Source organism: Phaenicophaeus curvirostris, chromosome 22 (assembly GCF_032191515.1).
Source record: "Phaenicophaeus curvirostris isolate KB17595 chromosome 22, BPBGC_Pcur_1.0, whole genome shotgun sequence".
In the NCBI taxonomy this organism is placed as follows: domain Eukaryota; kingdom Metazoa; phylum Chordata; class Aves; order Cuculiformes; family Cuculidae; genus Phaenicophaeus; species Phaenicophaeus curvirostris.
Genome location: NC_091413.1, coordinates 2,964,242 through 2,983,654, shown reverse-complemented (window position 1 = coordinate 2,983,654; position 19,413 = coordinate 2,964,242). Strand labels below are relative to the sequence as shown.

Below are 19,413 nucleotides of genomic sequence, written 5' to 3'. Positions count from 1 at the left end.
GTCCCGTTGGATGGGAGAAGCGGCCTTCGTCTCCTGGCAGCGGCTCCTTGCTCCTTCCCAGGGCGTCCGCGTCGCCAAGCAACGCCTTAGATGGCCGCCTCCGCGCAAGGCACGCCGGGAGTTGTAGTCCAGAGTGCGCATCTTCTTCAGGCTGCCTACAGGCGCGGGACTACATTTCCCAGCAGGCACCGCGCGCGGCAGAGCGGCGAAGGGAAGACGCTGCGGGAGAAGCCCAAGGGAGGGGGCTTACCTGCGGGGAGGAGGGCGCAGGTAGGGCGCGGCGCGGGAGCTGATGGGAGTTGTAGTCCAGAGCGAAGGCGCAGTTCAGCCAACCTAAGGGCGGGCCAGGAGCGAGGGAACTACAACTCCCAGAGTGCCGCGGGAAGGAGCGGGCAGGGCGCCGCCTGAGGGCGGGGGGTACGAAAGGGAACCTGCAGCCGGTGCTGTCGGAGGTGGCTTGTTCAGGTGAGGATGCGGCGTGCGGGGGGGAAGGAAGGAGAACAAGGGACCCTAGAGGAGGCGGGGACCACCGGGCGTTGCTCTATTGTTTAGGGAGCGAGCGGGAGGGGATGGGGGCCCCGAGCGGCCTCCCTCGGCCGGGCAGCGTCGAAGCAGCGTGGCCAGCAGAGAGGGAGGGGATGGTGCCCTCTGCTCTAGCGAGACCCCACCTGGAGCCCTGTGTCCAGTTCTGGAATCCTCAGCACGGACATAGAGCTGTTAGAGTGAGTCCAGAGGGGGCTACGAAGATGATCCAAGGGCTGGAGCATCTTCCATACGAGGACAGGCTGAAGGAGTTGGGGTTGTTCAGCCTGGAGAAGGGAAGGCTCCGAGGAGACTTTAGAGCGACCTTCCAGTGCCGAAAGGGGCTGCAGGAAAGCTGGGGAGGGGCTCTCGATCAGCGAGTGCAGGGATAGGATGAGGGGAATGGCTTTAAATTGAAAAGGGAAGGTTTAGATCAGACATTAGGAAGGAATTCTTCACAATGAGGACAGGGAGGCCCTGGCCCAGGTTGCCCAGAGAAGCTGTGGCTGCCCCATCCCTGGAGGGGTTCAAGGCCAGGTTGGATGGGGCTTGGAGCCCCTGATCCAGTGGGAGGTGTCCCTGCCCCTGGCAGGGGATGGAACTGGATGGGCTTTGTGGTCCCTTCCAACCCAACCCATTCTACGATTTACTGAGCAATGGGGTTGGCGTGGCAACGGAGCTGAGGAGGGAGTGGAGGTGGAACGCCGGCCTTATGAGATGTGGCCCAGGAAACTGGGGCTCTTTAGTCTGCAGAAAAGGAGGTTGAGGGGAGACCTCATTGCTCTCTACAGTTCTCTGGCAGGAGGTTTTAGTGAGCTGAGTGTTTGTCTCTTCTCCAAGTAACGAGTGGTAAGACAAGAGGAATTGGCCTTAAGTTGCACCAGGGGAGGTTTAGACTGGATATCAGGAAAAATGTCTTCCTCAAAAGGGTTCTCAGGCACTGGAACAGCTGCCCAAGGAAGTGGTTGAGTCACCATCCCTGGAGGTATTTAAAGGACAGGTAGATGGTGTGCTCAGGGATGTGGTTTAGTAGCGGGCAGGTACAGCTAGACTCTATCTTGAAGGCCTTTTCCAACCAAAGGATTCTATGATTCTCTATAATACAGACTATTATTGCACACTTTGGGGTAAAAAAACCCTAAACAGGCCATGCTTATGCTGAGTTTCCAAAGTAAAGCCTCTGGCTGTACTATTGGCAACCAATTTGCCCCAGTTTTCAGTTCTGCTCTCGGTTTTTGAGCCTGCAATGACGGTTGTAACAGTAAAATGTGTTATTGCCAAATTTCTGTTGACTGACCACAGTGAATGTTGGTATTAATTGGTATTTGCTGTAGGCACGTTCCAGGTACGAGACTGCTTTTGGAACAAAGCCTAGCTGAAAGTAGATATCTTTGTTGTCTTGAACAGGAGGTGTGTATTTTTAATTGTTGGCTTATTGCATAATCATTTTGGTGTAAGGGTAGCAGTGCTTTTCATGGGTGCGTGTTAAGAAAGCTGGAAGAACAAGTCCTTCTTCAGCTTTGTAAGAGATTGTTCTATTCACAACCCTTATCTGTTCTTCTGCCGTGCAGGTTTATTGTGAAACTGTTGCAGCATAATGAGAAATTAGCAGTAAACCACATACCACAAGCGCTCAGTGTTATCTGAGGAAGATGCCGTCTCCTTGTGCGTGCCTCTGAAGGAGCTGGTAAGTGAGGGCTTAGGTCTTTACAAGTCTCATTTGTGAAACTGCAATATTGACTGTTCTGGTATCACTGTTTTATAGTGACTAATTCAAGAATTATGAAGCCTTTGACGGAGAAGAAATTTTTCTATAGTTTCTGCAGAGAGATGTATGAAAACACCTGAAGTTTAGGCAAGGTTTCCTTTTACTGCCATCTTTTTCCATGTACCTGAATAACTTAAAGACTTTAAGTAAGAAAGATACTGATGGTACAGTAGAAGTATTAGATATGCAGCTATACGTATGGATAATGTAGGCATAAAGATTAATTAAAGCATATTTGCTTCCAAGAGTGGGAGGAAAAAGTCTTCTAGTGTTTAGTGCTTACGAATTGTTTGTGTTCTTTTTTAAAAGCAACAGGAGAAAGAATTCCTTTAGTGAATAGTGAATCTCGATGTGTTTAGCTTATGTGTATTGTGGCACTTGAGATCCAAGTTGACGCTGATTTGCGATTTGTTTCAACTGCAGAACTATGGTGTGAAATACTTGTTTTAATTAAAATGTCTGTGTTCTCAAAACTGTGTTGGCATCTCGAGCATAAATACTTTCAAATTTAGGCTTCGGTTTGTGCATGACATTATCTTTTTTTTTTTTCTTTCCCCATAATCCAAAGAGAAAATGCTGCCAAATATAAAGCGTATTCCGCGTGCTTGTAAATTATTTTGCTGTGGGTGTCTGATCCTGATCAAATTCACGTACTTAATTTAAAACCTGAAACTTCAGCTACCTCCTTCAGAGGCATGGTTGGTATTCATGTGAACTAAGTGTCTTGGAGGCTCTCGGGCTTTTTCCTTTTTAAAGTTAAAATTATGATGTAAAATATTGTTTAGGTAGGCAATAGAATGGTTATGATTGACTTGTGGCTGCAAAGCAGTAAAATGAGTTGTGTTACTTCTGTGGTTTTGTACAGGGAGAGCAATTAGCAGTACAAATCCCTGCTTGAGGTTCTTGCCTTGTTTGGAAGTTCTGCACTTGATTTATTCTTTGACTTACAAGTCACAAGCTATTTCCAGCCCTGCTGAGGTGTGGCACAACCTTTAGGAGTACTATCTGTGTTTTTTATATTATTACATATAAAGAATATAGATGCTTAAGTCTGTTTAATATCTCTCATGGGCATTATCCTAAAAAAAAGAGGCGTTATCTGCTGTTAACTTTATGGCTTGAATTTCTGTTTCATTCAGACAGATGTTAGAAGCCTATTAAAATAATATATAACTAATTCTTACTGGCCGATAGAGAATCCAGCAGGATGTGGTTCTGGGAAATGGAGTGAAGAGTATGTTATATTTAATCGATTTACATCTCATACGTTTGAAAGTTGTAAAGCCGCTTGTTTTCCTTTTTCCTGCAGTTAAAACTACCTCAAACAAAAAAACAACCAAGCAGCACCAACAAATAAATAAATAAATAGAAAGCTTAGATATTGCTTCTCTCTCAGAGAAATAAAAAATATTGGCTGATGATTTGAGAGCGAATAGATCTCATGTCCTAGTTCTAGTGGAACAGCTGCAGGGCAGATGCTCTAGTTTGTTAGAATCACTAGTGACTGTGAACAAATATCTGCCCATAAATGCAACAGTATTGCTGATTAGTGTTTTCGTTTATTTTGGGAATGGAAATAAAACCAATATTGATCTTATGCCATGTAGCTATTTGCATTCACACAGAGGAGAGTTGGGCACTTGGAAGCGGCTACTTTCACAAATGGTTTCTTGTTCCTAAAAATAAATATTTTTCTAGATAACAAGAGTGTACTTGTTTAAACAAATCCCTTATTCATCTGCATTTCTTACTATTCGCAGGTATTGTATTAGTCAGGTATTGACTAAAATCTGTTCATGGCATCTAACATAGTGAAGAATTTATCAGCAAATGTCTTTACCAACTCTTATTATTGTCCTCAGACAAAGTCTTCCTCAGCCAAGAAGCAATATCTCATTTCTCAAGATAGATTGTAGAAACCTGATAGGCAATAAGGCGAACTCTCTGTATGTGTTTGTTTAAAATCCATCCATCCCTGCCCTGTGCACACCCTGAGGATTGTTTTAACATTAGATTGCTGGACCGCCTTGAAAAACCCTAAAGTTGTGTTACTCAACTAGAGAGGCATTAAAAGAAAATAAAACCCCACTTTTAAAAAGATTAAATGTGCAAATTTAAGCTGCAACCAATGTGATCTAGACCAGAATTATTGATAGCTTTTGTATAAGTACTTATACTGTCACAGACAAGTGGAAAACTCTGTCAAACTAGGTAAGTGCAGCGCCTACATCAGCAATCCTTTACTGAGTCATAAGTAGCTTCTGTTCTGCTCAAACATGTGCAAGAGGCAACGTCCCATCAAAGCTCTCAGCTGGGTGCTTTTGGCTTTTGGGGGAATGTACTGCATTCCAAAAAGGTGTCTCCTTTCCTCTTCTGAGATGATTTCACCATTTTGTTAAAACAGGTGTTTGCCTTTGAGGCCTCTCGTCACCTCAGGTATTGTTAAAAAATAAATTAAAGCTTTTGAGTCAGCAATTTATTAGCTTAGCTGCAGATCAGAAATGAATCTTTCCATCCACGTGTAAAATTCCCAAGGCTATATTTTTCCTGCCATCACTTTCCAGCAATTCTGTCAACTGCCATAATCCATCTTATTTTTCCCTCCAGGATGTGGTGGCGGTACCATTCCCAAAGCTAACTAGCTCTTAGTATCTCAGTCTGGAGGATCTTTGTGTGTAGAAAGGCTCCTTGCTGCTTACGTTTCTTGGTTCCTATAATCCACATTGCTAACAGCAAGGCTAAGCAGGTGTTGCCTCGGCCTTTTTCAGCTGGCATCACACTCACAATGCACTTAAATTGACTGCTTTTCCTTCTAGTGTAGGTGTCACTTCATTTATGTATATCTAAGTGTGAACTGATGAAATCATGGATGCTGCACGGGCACTGGCTGTTTGACATCCACTGTTATGTTTTAATTGGAAGGTATCGTGACAGTGCAAGCTTTTCCTGCTCTGCCCCAGTCCTCATTAGCTGTAAAAATTAGTTGTAGTGGCAAGACTGGAGTTTAGTTTTCAGTCTTTTCAGTCCTTGATCTTGGAGCTTTCAGCTGATAACAGGGGATAATAAGTTTTCCCACCAGGCTGAACTAATCTTATTTTGAAGTCAACAGGCTATGTGCAAGTAATTTAAAAAACTGAACAGAAATTAATCACAGGAATCGCTCAATGATTTTGTACTTCAGAAAAACAACGTGCTAGGGTTCATGATGCATACTTTGCAGTAATTTTAAAATTCATCCACTGGATTTTTAGTTAACAAAAATAGTAACAGAATTCAGTTTGTGAAATGAGTCACTAGAGGAGGCTTCCCCTACAGCTGAATGTTTTCTTTCAGATGCTTTCCTCTTACTAAGCTGTGGTTAGAGGACCTTGTCTCTCCCCATGTTTTATTTATAGTAGGAGAGACTATGTTTTCCTTAAGCTACCAGGCTGCAGGTACAGTGGTTCTGAGAACTGAGTGTGGCTTCCAACGTTATATTGACTAAAGAATAGGCAGATATTATAGTACTGACATAAGGAGTGTCTGAACAATGCAGGTCAGGCATGATGTAGCACCTTTTAGATTATCCAAATAGTTATGTAAGATATTTGGCTTTCTTTAACTTATATGTGGAGTTATATGGCAAAAGTGGAAGGGGAAAAAAGCAGGGCTTGCAGCAGACTGCACACAATATTCTGTTCCACATTAAGAAGGTCTGTTCCCAGGCTATTGAGAAATACTCTTTATTAACAGACAGACTTCATTAATGCTTCATGACTGTGCTGTCATGGGAGAAATTAATCACAGTATTGCCTTTCCAAAGTGTGTGTGCTCTCTGTCCCGACACAAATCCATCACCGTTCAATGCTGCAGCCAGAGGAGCCTGACACCGTGGGGAGGCTTATCAGTGGCGGTGCCAGGCGGTAGCTGTTCTGTAGCAATCACATTGATTTTTAGATCCTGGGTGTGGAACAGTCTCTGCGTGGCCCAGTTTGGAGCAGACTGATAAGGCTCCTTGTTTCTTAGCAACCACAGTCTGCCATAGCCCAGAACCTGCCCCTCTGCAGCTGGAGGGAGAATTCTGAGTGTCTCAAATTAGTATCTCGAAGCAAGGTAAGTCATTCCCACCTCAGCATATTTAATTTAAAGGTCTTTGCATTCAAATAAAAGGAACGTGTTGGCAAAAGTTCCTTAACAAAAGGAAAGCATAACTTCTCTGTCATTAATAAGGCATTCTAATTTCTTTCCTTGATCTTTAGACCTGTGTTTTTCCTGGGCATGGAGGTGCCGTATATCCTTCTCTTAACTAGACTTATAGCAGAAGTTGCCAGCAAATCTACTGAAAGTTTGGTAGGTACTTCATGGTTTTTGTCGTGCTAGGCCTTATAAAGAAAGAAGGATGGATCATTTTCCACTCACACTGCAGCTCATTGAAGATTTTCTAATTCAATAGAATAGACCTATACCACTAGCAGTTGTTAACTGGAACTTTTACAATGGGTAAACTTGCTGTGAGGGCTGACTGCCTGTTAAAGCATCGAATTCTTCCTACTCGTACGCTTCCAGGCAAACAGGGATGCAACAGATAATGCCTCGTACTATTTGGAAAAAGCACCCTTTCCAAGCTACTTGCCAGTTTAACTACAATCTAAACCACAGATACCCAAAGATTTCAAAATGACTGAGGAGCTCTGAAGCAAATGCTGCTTCAAGTCACAGAAAAAGATCACAATGTGAAATTCTGCTTGCAGGAGAGTTTGACCGACAAAACTTTTTAAGAAAATGGTCTTAAGCTTCTTATATATAGGTCTTCTGACTCTTTCTTGTAGTCTGCCTACCCATGATGCACTAACAATGTGAAGTCAGCCTGCTAATTTTAGTTTTGACAATTGCAACCATTTCTCCTGATAGTTTTGATCTTTGTCGCCCCTGGATTTGATGTTTTTTGGTGATTAGCCAAATAATACTGTCTGATACATGTTGGGTGTATTTAAGTTACTTACACGACTGAATATAGATGTTGTTGCTTTTAACTGAGAATACTTCATCTCTTCTTAAGACTGATTTGACCTCCAGTATTCTTTAGGGGAATGTACCTGCACAACTGTAAAAGACACGGGAGTTCTGTGGCTTATTTTTCTTGTATAGATTGAGAGAATGAATAGGATGGGATGGTCTATATGGGATGTTACTAATATCTGTCAAAAGAACCACAGCGTTTCCGGCAACCATTTATCTCTAAGCATATGTCACAGTTTGTTGTAATTTGCAAATAATTTTGAAACTGGCTTTTATATAAACAAATAAAAATAAAAATAAACTATGTGCCTTCAGGAAATGAGAAGTTACTCTTTTATAATAATGTTGAAGGAGGAAGCTTTTGTAGTTCTGGTGGGTTGCTCTGTCGAATGTAGGTGTTATCATCACTTGCAATATGGGCATTCCATGAAAACTGGTTTTCTCCAGTCATTTTGCCAATAGTATTTCTGAGCAAATCTCTTAGGGCGCTTGTGTGATGCTGTGGAAAGTATACCTTCCCCTCTGAACTCTGCTTCAAATTTAGCCACAAATTTAGCAAGTATAGCTCTAAAACAGGTTTTGAGGCTTTATTGACAGCAGAGTGCGCATTTGTTCTCGAAGTGTTAGTTTTGGTAGCATCTGCCAGGTCAAAATCAGCTTGATGGTGCCTCTAGCTTGTGTTAAGTCACCATCCTTGGAGGTGTTTAAAAGACAAGTAGATGCTATACTTGGGAACATGGTCCAGTTAGCAGGGCTGGATCAATGGTTGGATCAATGGTTGGACTCAATGATCTTAAAGGTCTTCTCCAACCAAAACCATTCTATGATTCTCTCCTTGTAAGGCTGCTTGATGAAAAAAGAAAAAGTTACAGCCGGTTTTAACTACAATTACTGCTTATTCCTCTGTAGATTTTTTTTGTTGTTGTGGTTGCATTTGAAGCATTTTAGTAATCTTAAGAACTGTGCGAAATATAATGTAGTTTCTGTTCTTAGGTTTCAGAAACAGAATGCTGTGTGGATATGTTGGATTCAAACATTTCCTGTCCAGTAACCAACCAGTGCAGTCCAGGTATAGTGTGTCATTTAATAAAATTCCAGATTGTTTTTGACTGTTAACACCAAAATACAATGCCTGATTTATTGGGGAGTGAAAACTAAATAATTGGTGCAGGTACATGTACATTCTTCCTCTATACACACAAGGTAATGCTTCTTATGACTCACAAATATTTTTCTTGCATGGTAAGGAAAATAGACAACTCTTACTAAGGTTTTTATTTATCTTTTTTTTTTTTTTTTTACTTAGTTTGCAGTTGGGTTATGTAAGAGCTATTGTAAATGTTTAAAAGCCCTAAAAGCCCATAGAACAAGCATAAAAAGCCAAAATGCTGTAATACGTATCTAAGGAATAATTCACATATTGTCTTGTTAGCCTAGAAAGCCTCATTCTTCCTTGTGCCACATATGCAGAGATGTCTTTCCTTCTAAATAAAGTTAAAAACTTATTTTGTCAGCCACCAGCAGTAGCAGAAGGGTGGTCTTTTTTTTTTTTTTTAATACCATTTTATTTAAAATCTGAGAGTAAAAGCAAGCTAATGGCTTCAGAGCCTGCAGTAAGAGGACGATTAGTGACTTAAAAATTGGGGTTTACTTCTAGGTTCAGTCATTTCCTTGTGACACTTGTTAAAGCGTTTTAAGCCGATGTATTTCCACTGCTTCATTGGCTTCTCCAACTGTTGCTTCATCAAATGCATTTACTTCTGCTTCTAAATGATCTTAGTTATGGCATAAACAATTGCCTTCAAATTATGGGATTGTGTTCTCTTAAATCTTATTGTAAACTGATAATCTACCAATATCTTTGGTGTCAGATGGATGCTTTGATGCTTCCTTCCTATTTCTATAAAAAGTCTTTGCCCTTATATTGGGTCTGTTTGTGTTTAGATTAAATGTCGGATGTAATTTATTATTTTGGGCATCAAATGTGCTGCTTCTCTCGAAGGGAAACATAGCAGCAGAGCTGTTTCCAAATCAGCACCTTACTAATGGTTTGCTTTATGGGATAATTGATACCAGTTTGGCTCATGGCTGTATAGGACTGGATTGTAGCCAGCACAGTAAGTTTTCTTCCTTTAAGTGTAGGCTGTAATATGATCCAGTAGGAATATCCTTCTAATCTTTGTGTCTCAAGTCTAAGCCTCAAGTGAAACCACCACAGCTTTATTGTATTAAATGGAGCTATTGAAGATGTGCCCTAATGTTGGGGTTTTTTTTTTTCATAACAAAGACAAAGCACTATGTGCATTTAAACATAAATTGAGAGATTTGAACATCAAAGACACAGGCCGAGATGAAAGTTTAATCAGTTTACAGCCTGCATGGTAGGGTGACTGATATAAAACACTCACCATCTGTCACAGAATAGTTTAAACAGGCTTGGCTTCTTCTTAAAGTGAAACAGATACAGTACAATACTTGAGAGGACTGAGGCATGGGAAAAAGACTTTATTATGACAGTATCTGTATTTTTAGCTTGCTGTGCTTCAAGTGATTGACTATAGGGATGCCAGCATCTTTTTTTATCCAAGCACGCTCTTTCTAGTTCTTAACGTCTTTGTCTCTGCCTATTTCTATTTTCAATACTATAAATTAAAATGAGATTACATTTTGTTTGGGTAGTTGATGACCTCTGAAAATAGACAGTAAAATTCTGCTTCTGTTTTATTATTGTTGGGGGTAGTTACAAGTTGTTCGATATTTCCCACTTCTTCTTGAAACTAAAATGTGTGAAGCAGTGAATGGAGCAGTGTTGAAATTGCTCTCTGGGAGCTGTTAGCTTGTAACTCTTTCTTCTTTTTAGTCCTTGAAAGATTATATTTTTTCTGGAATAAACGGTGGGAAATGAAACCTCTTGACTTGTGTCATATAATAGGAAGCAGGAGATGTTTGTAAGAGGAAGTTTCTGTTGCTTCTGCCTCTTTCTGAAGATGAGGATATTTGACCAGTGTTGCTTTTGTTGTTTTCAAACCTCTGTACATCTTACTCTTACACAGGTTGTTACAGACGATGGAATGAGGATGGTAGTAGTAGCTGCATTAAATGCAAAAATGAAACCCTTCCTGTTTCATCTGTTTACAATCTGACTGAATGCAGGAATAGTGAGTCATTTACCGTCTCTTTATTTTAATGGGTGTTTTTTCATATTGAAATCTCTTCCTGCATGCATGGTCCACAACAGCAAAAACTGTTCAAGAGGGCATCAAATGTTGCAGGGTTTTTTTCCCTCCCTTGTAAAACCTCAACCTTTTCCAAAGTCTTAATATAACCGAGCTGTTGAACATAGAACAAAACCCATGGAAACTTGGAAATTTTAGTGCAAAGTGCTGTGGAACCATTCCAGGGTCTGTCTGTGTGTGAAATCAAAATTTCTTTATGTATTAGAGTCCCCAGTCTGTGACACCAAACATGACCTTAAAAAAATATCATTCTGACCAATGCAAGTTCTTTAAAATGAAAGTTCTAAATATCAAAATTATTAAACTTAAAGTAGGACCTGTATCACACTTGTGATGAAGACTGAATTTTGTGTCTGCTTTTATACCTGCTGCAAGAAAAAGGCATTTACTGTGGGAGTTTGATAGGGATTTCTTGAGAGCACAAAATAGCTCAAGCTGTACATGTTCCTTGAAAAATCTGTATTAAGAAGGCTAGAATAATTTTGTGTGTGTGCTTCATCTGAGAGGTGAGAATCCTTCAATTCTTTATAATTTTTTTGATGAAAGAGATAAGAAACTTGATCTAAGTTTCTGGGAAGTGCACCAGTGAATTATTTTCTCTTTGGACCAATTATGATGTTTGCTTCCTTTTTATATTCTTAAAGATGATCTAAAGAATGAATTTTTCATGGGAGAAATCAGGATTATGATGCAATTTCAAGTAATTACTAAGAAGTATGATAGCATTTTACTATGACTTTCAATAAATCTGCTAGTTTTGTCAGATTTTACTTTAAAAAATTCTTTTTTTTTATTACAGCTGGTATCAGAGGAATGAATTTCCAAATGAATATAAGCACTGTAACTCCTTTCATACAGAACATAGGTGAGTAAATTGAAAGAGTTGTTAGGTGCAGGCTTTGGGATTATTCACAGTGTACCAGTATCTTCATGACATGGCATTTGAAACAAGTTGTAAAATATGTTTTTCTGTAGCGTAAGTTTTATTCCAAAGATAGTGGCCACTTTTACTTTCTCTGTCATGTTCTCAACATGCTTCTTTTATCAGTCGTGGAGTTGAATTTTGAGGTAACCATATTTTCCTGAGTGGTTCTTTCATCTTGTCCCGGTGATCTCGAAGTGATTTTCTGGTGCAGGTCAAGCAGGTTATTTATGAAACCCCATAATATGAGTTTTGAACTTCATGCTACAAGATTTTTGGTTTTTAGGGCTGAGGCAATGTTACGCTTCTGTCACATCTCGATTAGCCTTTTTATAGGTTGTTTTTTTATGACTGCTGATCAGTCATCTCTGTTAAATCTCCTCAGAATACTTGTTTGACACTGGTAAGAATAGTAGTACTTCAAAATATTTGGATGACAGCATTGCACGCTTTAGCAAGAGATAGGATGCCAAATGAAGTGATTTAGAGTTACAGGGTGAGTGCTTATCATCAGTGCTCTTAAAGGAAAGCTAAGCAGCCGTGTCAAATTTGGGTGCTGCTGATCCCTTGCTAACATTTGTCATGTGCGTGTACTTGACTTGAAGTATCTGTTGCTCTTCAGAATGTGCACTTCTCAAGCAGAGCTTGTCAAGACATCCGTTGTCTTAGTTTGTCTGCAACAAGATAATAAATAACTTCTGCTTCTTAAAAGACTTGCTCTTTGGGGTCATAATCTTAAGTAAATAAAATAGTAGAATGAATATGCAGGGCATTTTTTTTTGAGGCAGGGAAAGTGAAATAAAGTTGAGGGAGGGCACATTTTGCTAATTGCCTCCTTGGGATAGTTTCTTTATCAGTCACTTATGAAAAACATAATGCTGGATGTTCTGTACCAGTGGTGTATTGTCTGTTGACAAGATGTGTCTTTAGGAGACTTCATTTAATAAATAAAAAGAACAATATGAATGTTGAGTGCCTCCCAGCAGTAGTTCTGAAAGTCTTATAAGAAACAGAACAATGGTTTAAAAATTTGTGGCTATATTCAGGGAAGTAGAGACTAAGGCTTTCCTGACATTTAGCAGGTGGGGTTGGAGAAGTTGTTTGTGTAACAAAATGAGTGTTGAAAGATCATTGCAAATGTTTCAGTGAGGTCTGTCTACTAAAAAAAAAACAAACCCACAAACACAACAACCCACTGTTTTTTCACCTGTAAATATCAGGAAGTTGATCTTTATCTTTTGTTTAACCCCTCTATTAGAAGACATTTCTGGTGAATAACAGTCTTTTCTCTCTTATATATATATATATTTTTTTTTTTTGTGCAGGGGGCCCAGAAGTGGCAGCCTCTCTCATCTTAGGGACATTTTTCATCAGTTTATTCCTGATTCTCTCTGTTGCTTCTTTCTTCTACCTCAAACGTGCCAATAAACTTCCTAATGTTTTCTACAGAAGAAACAAAGGTAAAATACCTCTAATTGTCTATTTAATCGCTAAAATTTTGCCCTTTGCTCAGTTTCTTAATTTAAAACCTTTTTAATTTCTTTATGTCGGTGTTCTTACTTGCGTAGCTGCTGGGATGTCTTTTGATCATCCAAAGCAATGCAGACTCATGCACAGCTTCCTCCTGCTGTGTGTTTATATCATGTTCTCATGGCAGCGCAGAGGATGTCTGCTCTCAAACCAAGTGTGTGTAGGTGCATATTTCACAGTACCTCTCACCAACCCAGCTATTGTTCTTTTGTAGCTTTCATAGACTTGCCAGAGTGCAAAACCTGATGGGAGTTGTCACTAAATATTAGATATCTGATTTCAAAAAGGGGAAAAACAAATCAGTCAGGGCTTTTTGCTCAGAGGGCATTTTTATAGAACTTAATAATACTTGTCTGGCATTTCGTGTACCAAAATAAACATTTATAAAGCCTTACAAAAAATAGTTGTTCATTCTTGGTTTAGAGAGAAGGGAACAGTAATACTAAAGGGTAGTGTACTTACCATGGAGGTGTCGGCAGCAGGAGAAAGGGAATGGAATTTGAGGCTCCTCATTATTGCACTGCTCATTCAACTGTGTTTGTCCTCTAAATGCAGGATTTACTGCGGCTTGGAAGAGCTACCTGCTGGATTGTATTTTTTTGAAATCAAACACCCCATAGCTTTTCCTTTTATAATGAATTTTATTCTTTATTTCTGCCATTCATGTTCATTCATGTTGCTGAGAAATGAAGCCTTGTGATTAAAATTCAGTGTCCTGACTTCATGCCAAAGTGATTCCCGAAAAGATAGGGAAGGAACACCTAGGATGTGCTTGGCTGTAGGGTGCCAAGACTTTACATAGACACGTGGCTCTCTGAGGCGCTTCAGTTTCTGTGAAGTTATGTGTCCACATCTTACTGGTCTTCAGGTTCTGGGAGGTGGTGAGCAAAATATGAGAAGCTGTCTCACCCCTTCAATGCAATCACTTTGGACGATTCCCATCACCACCTCTAGCACAGCATTTGCTGTGTTAGAGCTCCTTCTGTTGAAAGCAAGCTACTTACCGGTTAGGAGGTCTATTTGTTTAGCACACCTGTTATTTTCTTATAGGACTGAGCTCCAGCTAGACTGTCACAATAGAAATAAGCTTAGAAAGAGAGGAATAAGGGGTGGGTGAAGTGATAAAATTCTTTTGTTTGGCAAAGAATATTGTATCTAGTCATAGTAACTTCATGGAAGATCAGATTTCCAGTCTCTGGTGTCATTTCATGTAAAAGTATACAACAGAAGCTACCTAAACTTCTACCTAAATTGATCAGTGCCCCAGGAACTGCAAGTAACATAATAACAACTGCCATATTGTAACATTTAGACTGCTTTTGCATGTGTCTTCTAGTCAATTTTGTTAGTACAAGGTTCTCCTTCAGTTCTTAAATGGGTCGAGAGCTGTTTTGCTATGACGTTTCTAAGCTGGCAGGACACCAGGCCTCTGAGGCTTCAGTAACTGCAATCAGGCTTCCACATTTCATACTGATAGTTCACTCTGGTCCAGCAGACTATAATGTTCCTTTGAAGGAGAAGCATTAGAAACATTTCTCTGGCTTATTAGCATGTTAGCTTTCATTCTGTCTGGATGATGATCATCATGTGGCCCATAAAGACGGCAGATTCTTGTATAAAATGGATTGCATCTTTCACTGCTCAATTGTTTTCTATTTGTACTGCTTTTTTCTGGTAGTTGGCTCAAAGAGGCATTTTTCCTATTGAAGCTGCCTCGTATTAAAAAGGCACTGCTGGGGCTACCTTCTCTGAAAGCAAAATAATTCATTCTCAGAGACCTTTGCAACCCTTTATCTGTACTAATGGGATTTCTGAATGTGCTGATCTGCTTTGTTAGTCTTTGTGACAAAACTATTTTTTTAACAGTGGAACTATTCTGTTGCATGTGTGTATTTTTAAAAAACTAGTAGTTCTGGCCTTGTAGATTAATGATGGTTAGTGTCTCTCTCTTTCTCTCTCTTTTAGCGTCTGTTCTCCAGCCTAGTGAAACAGTAAGTAAATTCTTTCCTTCCAATAGGAAAAAGCAAGCACAAAAAATCAAGTAAATTATAACTTAGTTTTAACAACTCATTAGGCAGCTACTTAATCTGTTGTATGAGAGACTGAAGTAAAAGTAAAAGAAGTTTTGGGTCCTTTGCCCAAACTGGAGAAAGTAGCGAAGGACGAATACTGACCAAATGGATTCTATTGAGTAACTTTCTCCAAGAAAGACTGTGTGCACAGTAAATATTATTGGAACCCTATAATGTTCCTGTATTTTTTTAATGAAAGATTGAAGAGAAAAGGTGCTTTGTTTGACATGATCATTCTTCTGTTGTGCAGGCATCCATGATACCTCCCCCAGCTTCTTCAGGTGAGGAACTATTCTTTGGGCCATGCTGCTACAAATATTTCACCTGTTAGCTTCCCTTTTATGCGTCTCATTACTGAAAAGCAGGCAAACTGTCTCAAAGTGGATATGCTAAGAACACACAGCAAGTCAAAATAATTACCTTTAAAGCCCAGTATAGAATTGTGGAATCTGTTGAGAGGACAGAAATCCAATTAAATCTGTCCAGTAGACCTTTTACGTAGGATTTATTACTTTAATTAATGTAAGCATACAGTATTGATGGAGTACTTTGTGTTAAAATAGATCTTTGACAGCTCCTAAAATAGATCTTCGACTTCTCTCTTCTGATGGTGAAGTCTTACAAGTTGATGCGATATTTCTTCACAAGGGCTCAAAAATAAATTATTCAGCCTGAGACCTATTTCCAGCATTGGAATTTTCTTGAAAATGCCAGACTGGCTCATTTTCAGGCTTGCTGATTTGAAGCTTATCAGCTTCTTGAAACAAGTAACATAAACCACTTGGAATACAGTGTTCTGTTTGTATGTGGTGTAGGGGGTGCTTGTACATTGGCTCTTTTTGGCAAGCTGGGTTTTTAATACACGTGAAAATCGGCGAGAAATTTATTTCTTGGGGAAGATTTCATCTAATTATCTTGTCTCAGTTATTTAGTAGACCATTAGAAGCTTGCTTTAGAAATTTATTTGTGGACCTTTACTCTGTGAGCTCTAAGCAGGGTTTTTGTGGTTTGATTTTGGGTTCAGAATGACTTTGGTTCTTGGGAGTTGTTGGATAGCATGTGGTGTTATGAATTAAAGGTGTGCTTAAAGAGCAGGTGCTAATGATGTTTCTGTGCCCACTATTTCAGTTCGGAAGCCACGATATGTCAGACGAGAACGGTCACTAGTGACATCTACATCTGCTGCTATGATCTCTTCTTCTGAAACCAGGGTCAGCAATGTTTAGCCTTCGTTCTTGACTGAGGACTTTCTAAGTGTACACAATGTCGAAGAAACTTTCTGAACACGCTCAAGTGCCAGGAAAACTTCGCAAGGAGCTGACCTAAATGGAAGCCAAATTACTGTGATTCTGTGAAAGGGTTTGTGCCAAATGTTAACAGAGGAATGAACCAATGCAAAAATACTGATGACAGGCTACATCCAGTTCAGTTAACTGCTTTGGTGATCTCTAAATGCACTATTCCAGATCTGTGGGTTCCTCTGTGTCCTACAGGTGCTGTGTTTAAAGTCTTTAAAGAATCTGCCTTTCAGCTTTGGCAAGAAGTCCTTCCTGTGTTGTGATGTGTTCTGTGTCCCCAGAGCCGAATGTCTCAGTGCTGCAGGCAGATACAAAATACTGGGATCACTCAAGGATTTGGACTTGTTTGAAGGACCCTCTTGTAAATGCTTACACTAAGTGCCACAGCTCTAACGTTTAGGACAATATAACAACACTTACCATGCAGTATCCTTCTGAAGCAAAAAAAAAAAAGTCTCCTGGAGCATCCTTTTCAGCCTATGACATAGCTGACCCTGGGTTTTGACTGTGATTATCGACCCGCTATCCAGATACTGTTGTTCTTGGTGCTTTTTAAGGCTGTGGTCAGTGAGGGTCCAATCCCAAGCGTGGGAATTTGTTGGGAAGCTTTTCCAGTTGACTTCAGCTCAGTCCTTGGATAAAGAGCAACTGATAGGCTGCTATGTCTGCCCTGCAAAGAGGGGAAATCAGCATTCCTGCAGGGCCGCCATACATCTGTTAGACATGTCAGCGTGTATTGGGATGAACTGGAGAGGTCAGGAGAATTTCTGCCAATGCAATAATGGGTTTCTTTCGTCAAGCCCTTCGTTAACATGCCTGACATCTGTAGGCCAGCACCTTATGACAGACCTTAACGAGGATTTCCTTGTTGAAAGTGCCAGCCTAAATAGCCCTCACTCTGATGCCCGTTCTTGCCCATCTGCCCAGCTGTGTGGCAGAGGAGTCACTTGGTCAGGAAATGAAAGTAGCTGTAAAATTTTTTTGGGAGGGTCAATTATCCTTTACCAATTCTCCTTCCTGCCATGGTTGACTCTCTTGCCACATGAACCCGTATTGGGCACAGTGGAATGGGCATAAGAGTGGGTGGCTTGTAAGTGGAAAAACTGAGGTTGCTAAATTGGTTGAAGTGTCACTGTCACCATATGTGAAATGATAACTATGCAGCTTGTGTGTTCCCACCTACCTGTGTTGCTATTGCCTGGTTTGGTTCAGCTGGCACTCCATTATGGGTCTGTGCTCCTAAAATAGACTCCTTGGAAGCTCTTCATCAGCATCCACTGGCATGAACATAAACTGGAACAGTCGGTTCTCTTTTTTTGGGAATATGTGAGCATAACTGTCTTGAGCTGACATGACACCCATATGGAGAATCCAAACCTTGTGATCCAGATTTCCTGCTCTCCATGGTTAAAAGCTTATTCAAAGCTAAAAGAGGAGAACTGGGATTGGAGGAGTTATATTTATCTCATTGAATAGACCTGGGTTTATGTAAGCTTCAGTGCAGTTGTTTCCTTTTTTCTCCCTCCTCACAAGGTAATGAAATCTCTTGTAGCATCCAAACAAGCTAAAGATTAGAGATAAAGAACGAATCATGAAGAGGCCCTGTGCGAAAAACAAAGCCTGAAACTTTAAGATTTTATTTATCGTTGGGATAGAAAGACAGTTTTTGTTCTGTTGGGCAAGCCTAAAGACAGCAGATGATGCCATTTTGAGATCTTTCAGCTTTTGATATGAAATGTGCTTTATAGTTCCTGTGTTCCAAGTTCAGGAGGAGGCAGGTTCGTTTCTGTCATTTTGATGTCTTTTTGTCTTTGTGCTGCTGTGATTTTTCCACAGGTAGAAATTATGTCTGGAGGTCATAGGTTTTTCCTGAACTTAGTTCCTCGATATTTTCCTAACTGCTAAAGAAAAGGAGTAACTATGCAAACCATGCCAAGAAACTGCACCTTTGAAAGCAGGGAGTTTCTGCTTGCGAATCTGTCAGTGCTAGTGCATTCTTGTATCTCTTAGTTGCCAATATATTCTTTCTACACAAATTATTGGAAGGTCATTCCTTTCATTGTACTGTCTGAACCCTCCCTTATCCTCAAGTGCATATGGTAACTTAATGTCATGAATCTAATGCTCTGACTTCTGTGCAGTTGGGTTTTTCTCCATAATAACCTCTCTCTTGCCCTCCCCGTACTCTTCCCAACCCCTACAAACTCTTTGAAATGCAGCAGATATTTTTACTACTTTTTTGTGTGTTTTGGAGACCATGCAGTTTTTGTTCTTGCTGTCTGATGTAGTGGACTCCTGGTCTAAACAGTTTCCCTTTTGTTTGCACTGTCGAGTTAAATTTATCATGTGGTGTCTTGGTTTCCATCTCCCTTCAAAATTATGATACATACCTATATATTTTAAAAAATTGGCTTTAATGAATCCTGATATTTAATGTATTTGTATATTTTTAAATTGTGCCAAAATAAACATATTTGAGCTCTTTTTTTTTTAATGACTGCGGAGATCATTCATGTGTTTCCTTTCCAAGCACAGAGTGAAGGGAGGAAGATTAGCACTGGAAGTAGATCATTGTGTCAGCTCATATGGTGTGTTACCTCCACCAGGGCTGGCAGAGAATGTAGCTTAAATAAAGGACAGAATTGGTACATTAGTGTATGTTTGCTTAAATCTTATTCAGGACTGGCTGAGGGGAGACCTGGTAACTCTGCAGCTCCCTGAAAGGAGGCTGTAGCGAGGTGAGTGTTGGTCTCTTTTGAATAAGAAGTGAGAAGACAATAGGATATGGCCTCAAATTGCACCTGGGAGGGTTTAGGTTAGATATTAGGAAAAAATTCTTTACTGCAAGAGTGGTGAAGCCCTGGCAGAGGCTGCCCAGGGCGGTGGTGGAGTCTCCATCCCTGGAGGGCTTCAAAAAGCATGTGGCTGTGGCACTTTGAGACATGGTTTAGTAGACATGGTGCCAAATACACCAGAAACTGAGATAATCAGGATAATTCCTTGTCAGTTGAGGTGAAGATTATGGTCCAGGGGTCTGGAGATTTTGGTATCTCCCTCCATGTAATTG

At 40.3% G+C, this 19,413-nt stretch overlaps 1 protein-coding gene across 2 annotated transcripts; it reads left to right on the top strand.

Moving 5' to 3' along the window:
- The first annotated feature begins 246 nt into the window (after positions 1-246).
- C22H1orf159 (chromosome 22 C1orf159 homolog) lies at positions 247-18,819 on the top strand. 2 transcript variants are annotated; one of them, XM_069874714.1, is made up of 10 exons: positions 247-270; positions 2,094-2,209; positions 6,529-6,619; positions 8,282-8,357; positions 10,342-10,446; positions 11,324-11,389; positions 12,772-12,906; positions 14,942-14,967; positions 15,299-15,329; positions 16,177-18,819. In XM_069874714.1, exons 3-10 carry the CDS (start codon positions 6,548-6,550, stop codon positions 16,272-16,274), a joined length of 609 nt encoding a protein of 202 aa, XP_069730815.1. In that variant the 5' UTR covers positions 247-270; positions 2,094-2,209; positions 6,529-6,547; the 3' UTR covers positions 16,275-18,819. The 2 variants fall into 2 exon arrangements, with proteins under 2 accessions (XP_069730815.1, XP_069730814.1); XM_069874713.1 differs by lacking the exon at positions 247-270 and adding an exon at positions 393-459.
- The last annotated feature ends 594 nt before the right edge of the window (positions 18,820-19,413 follow it).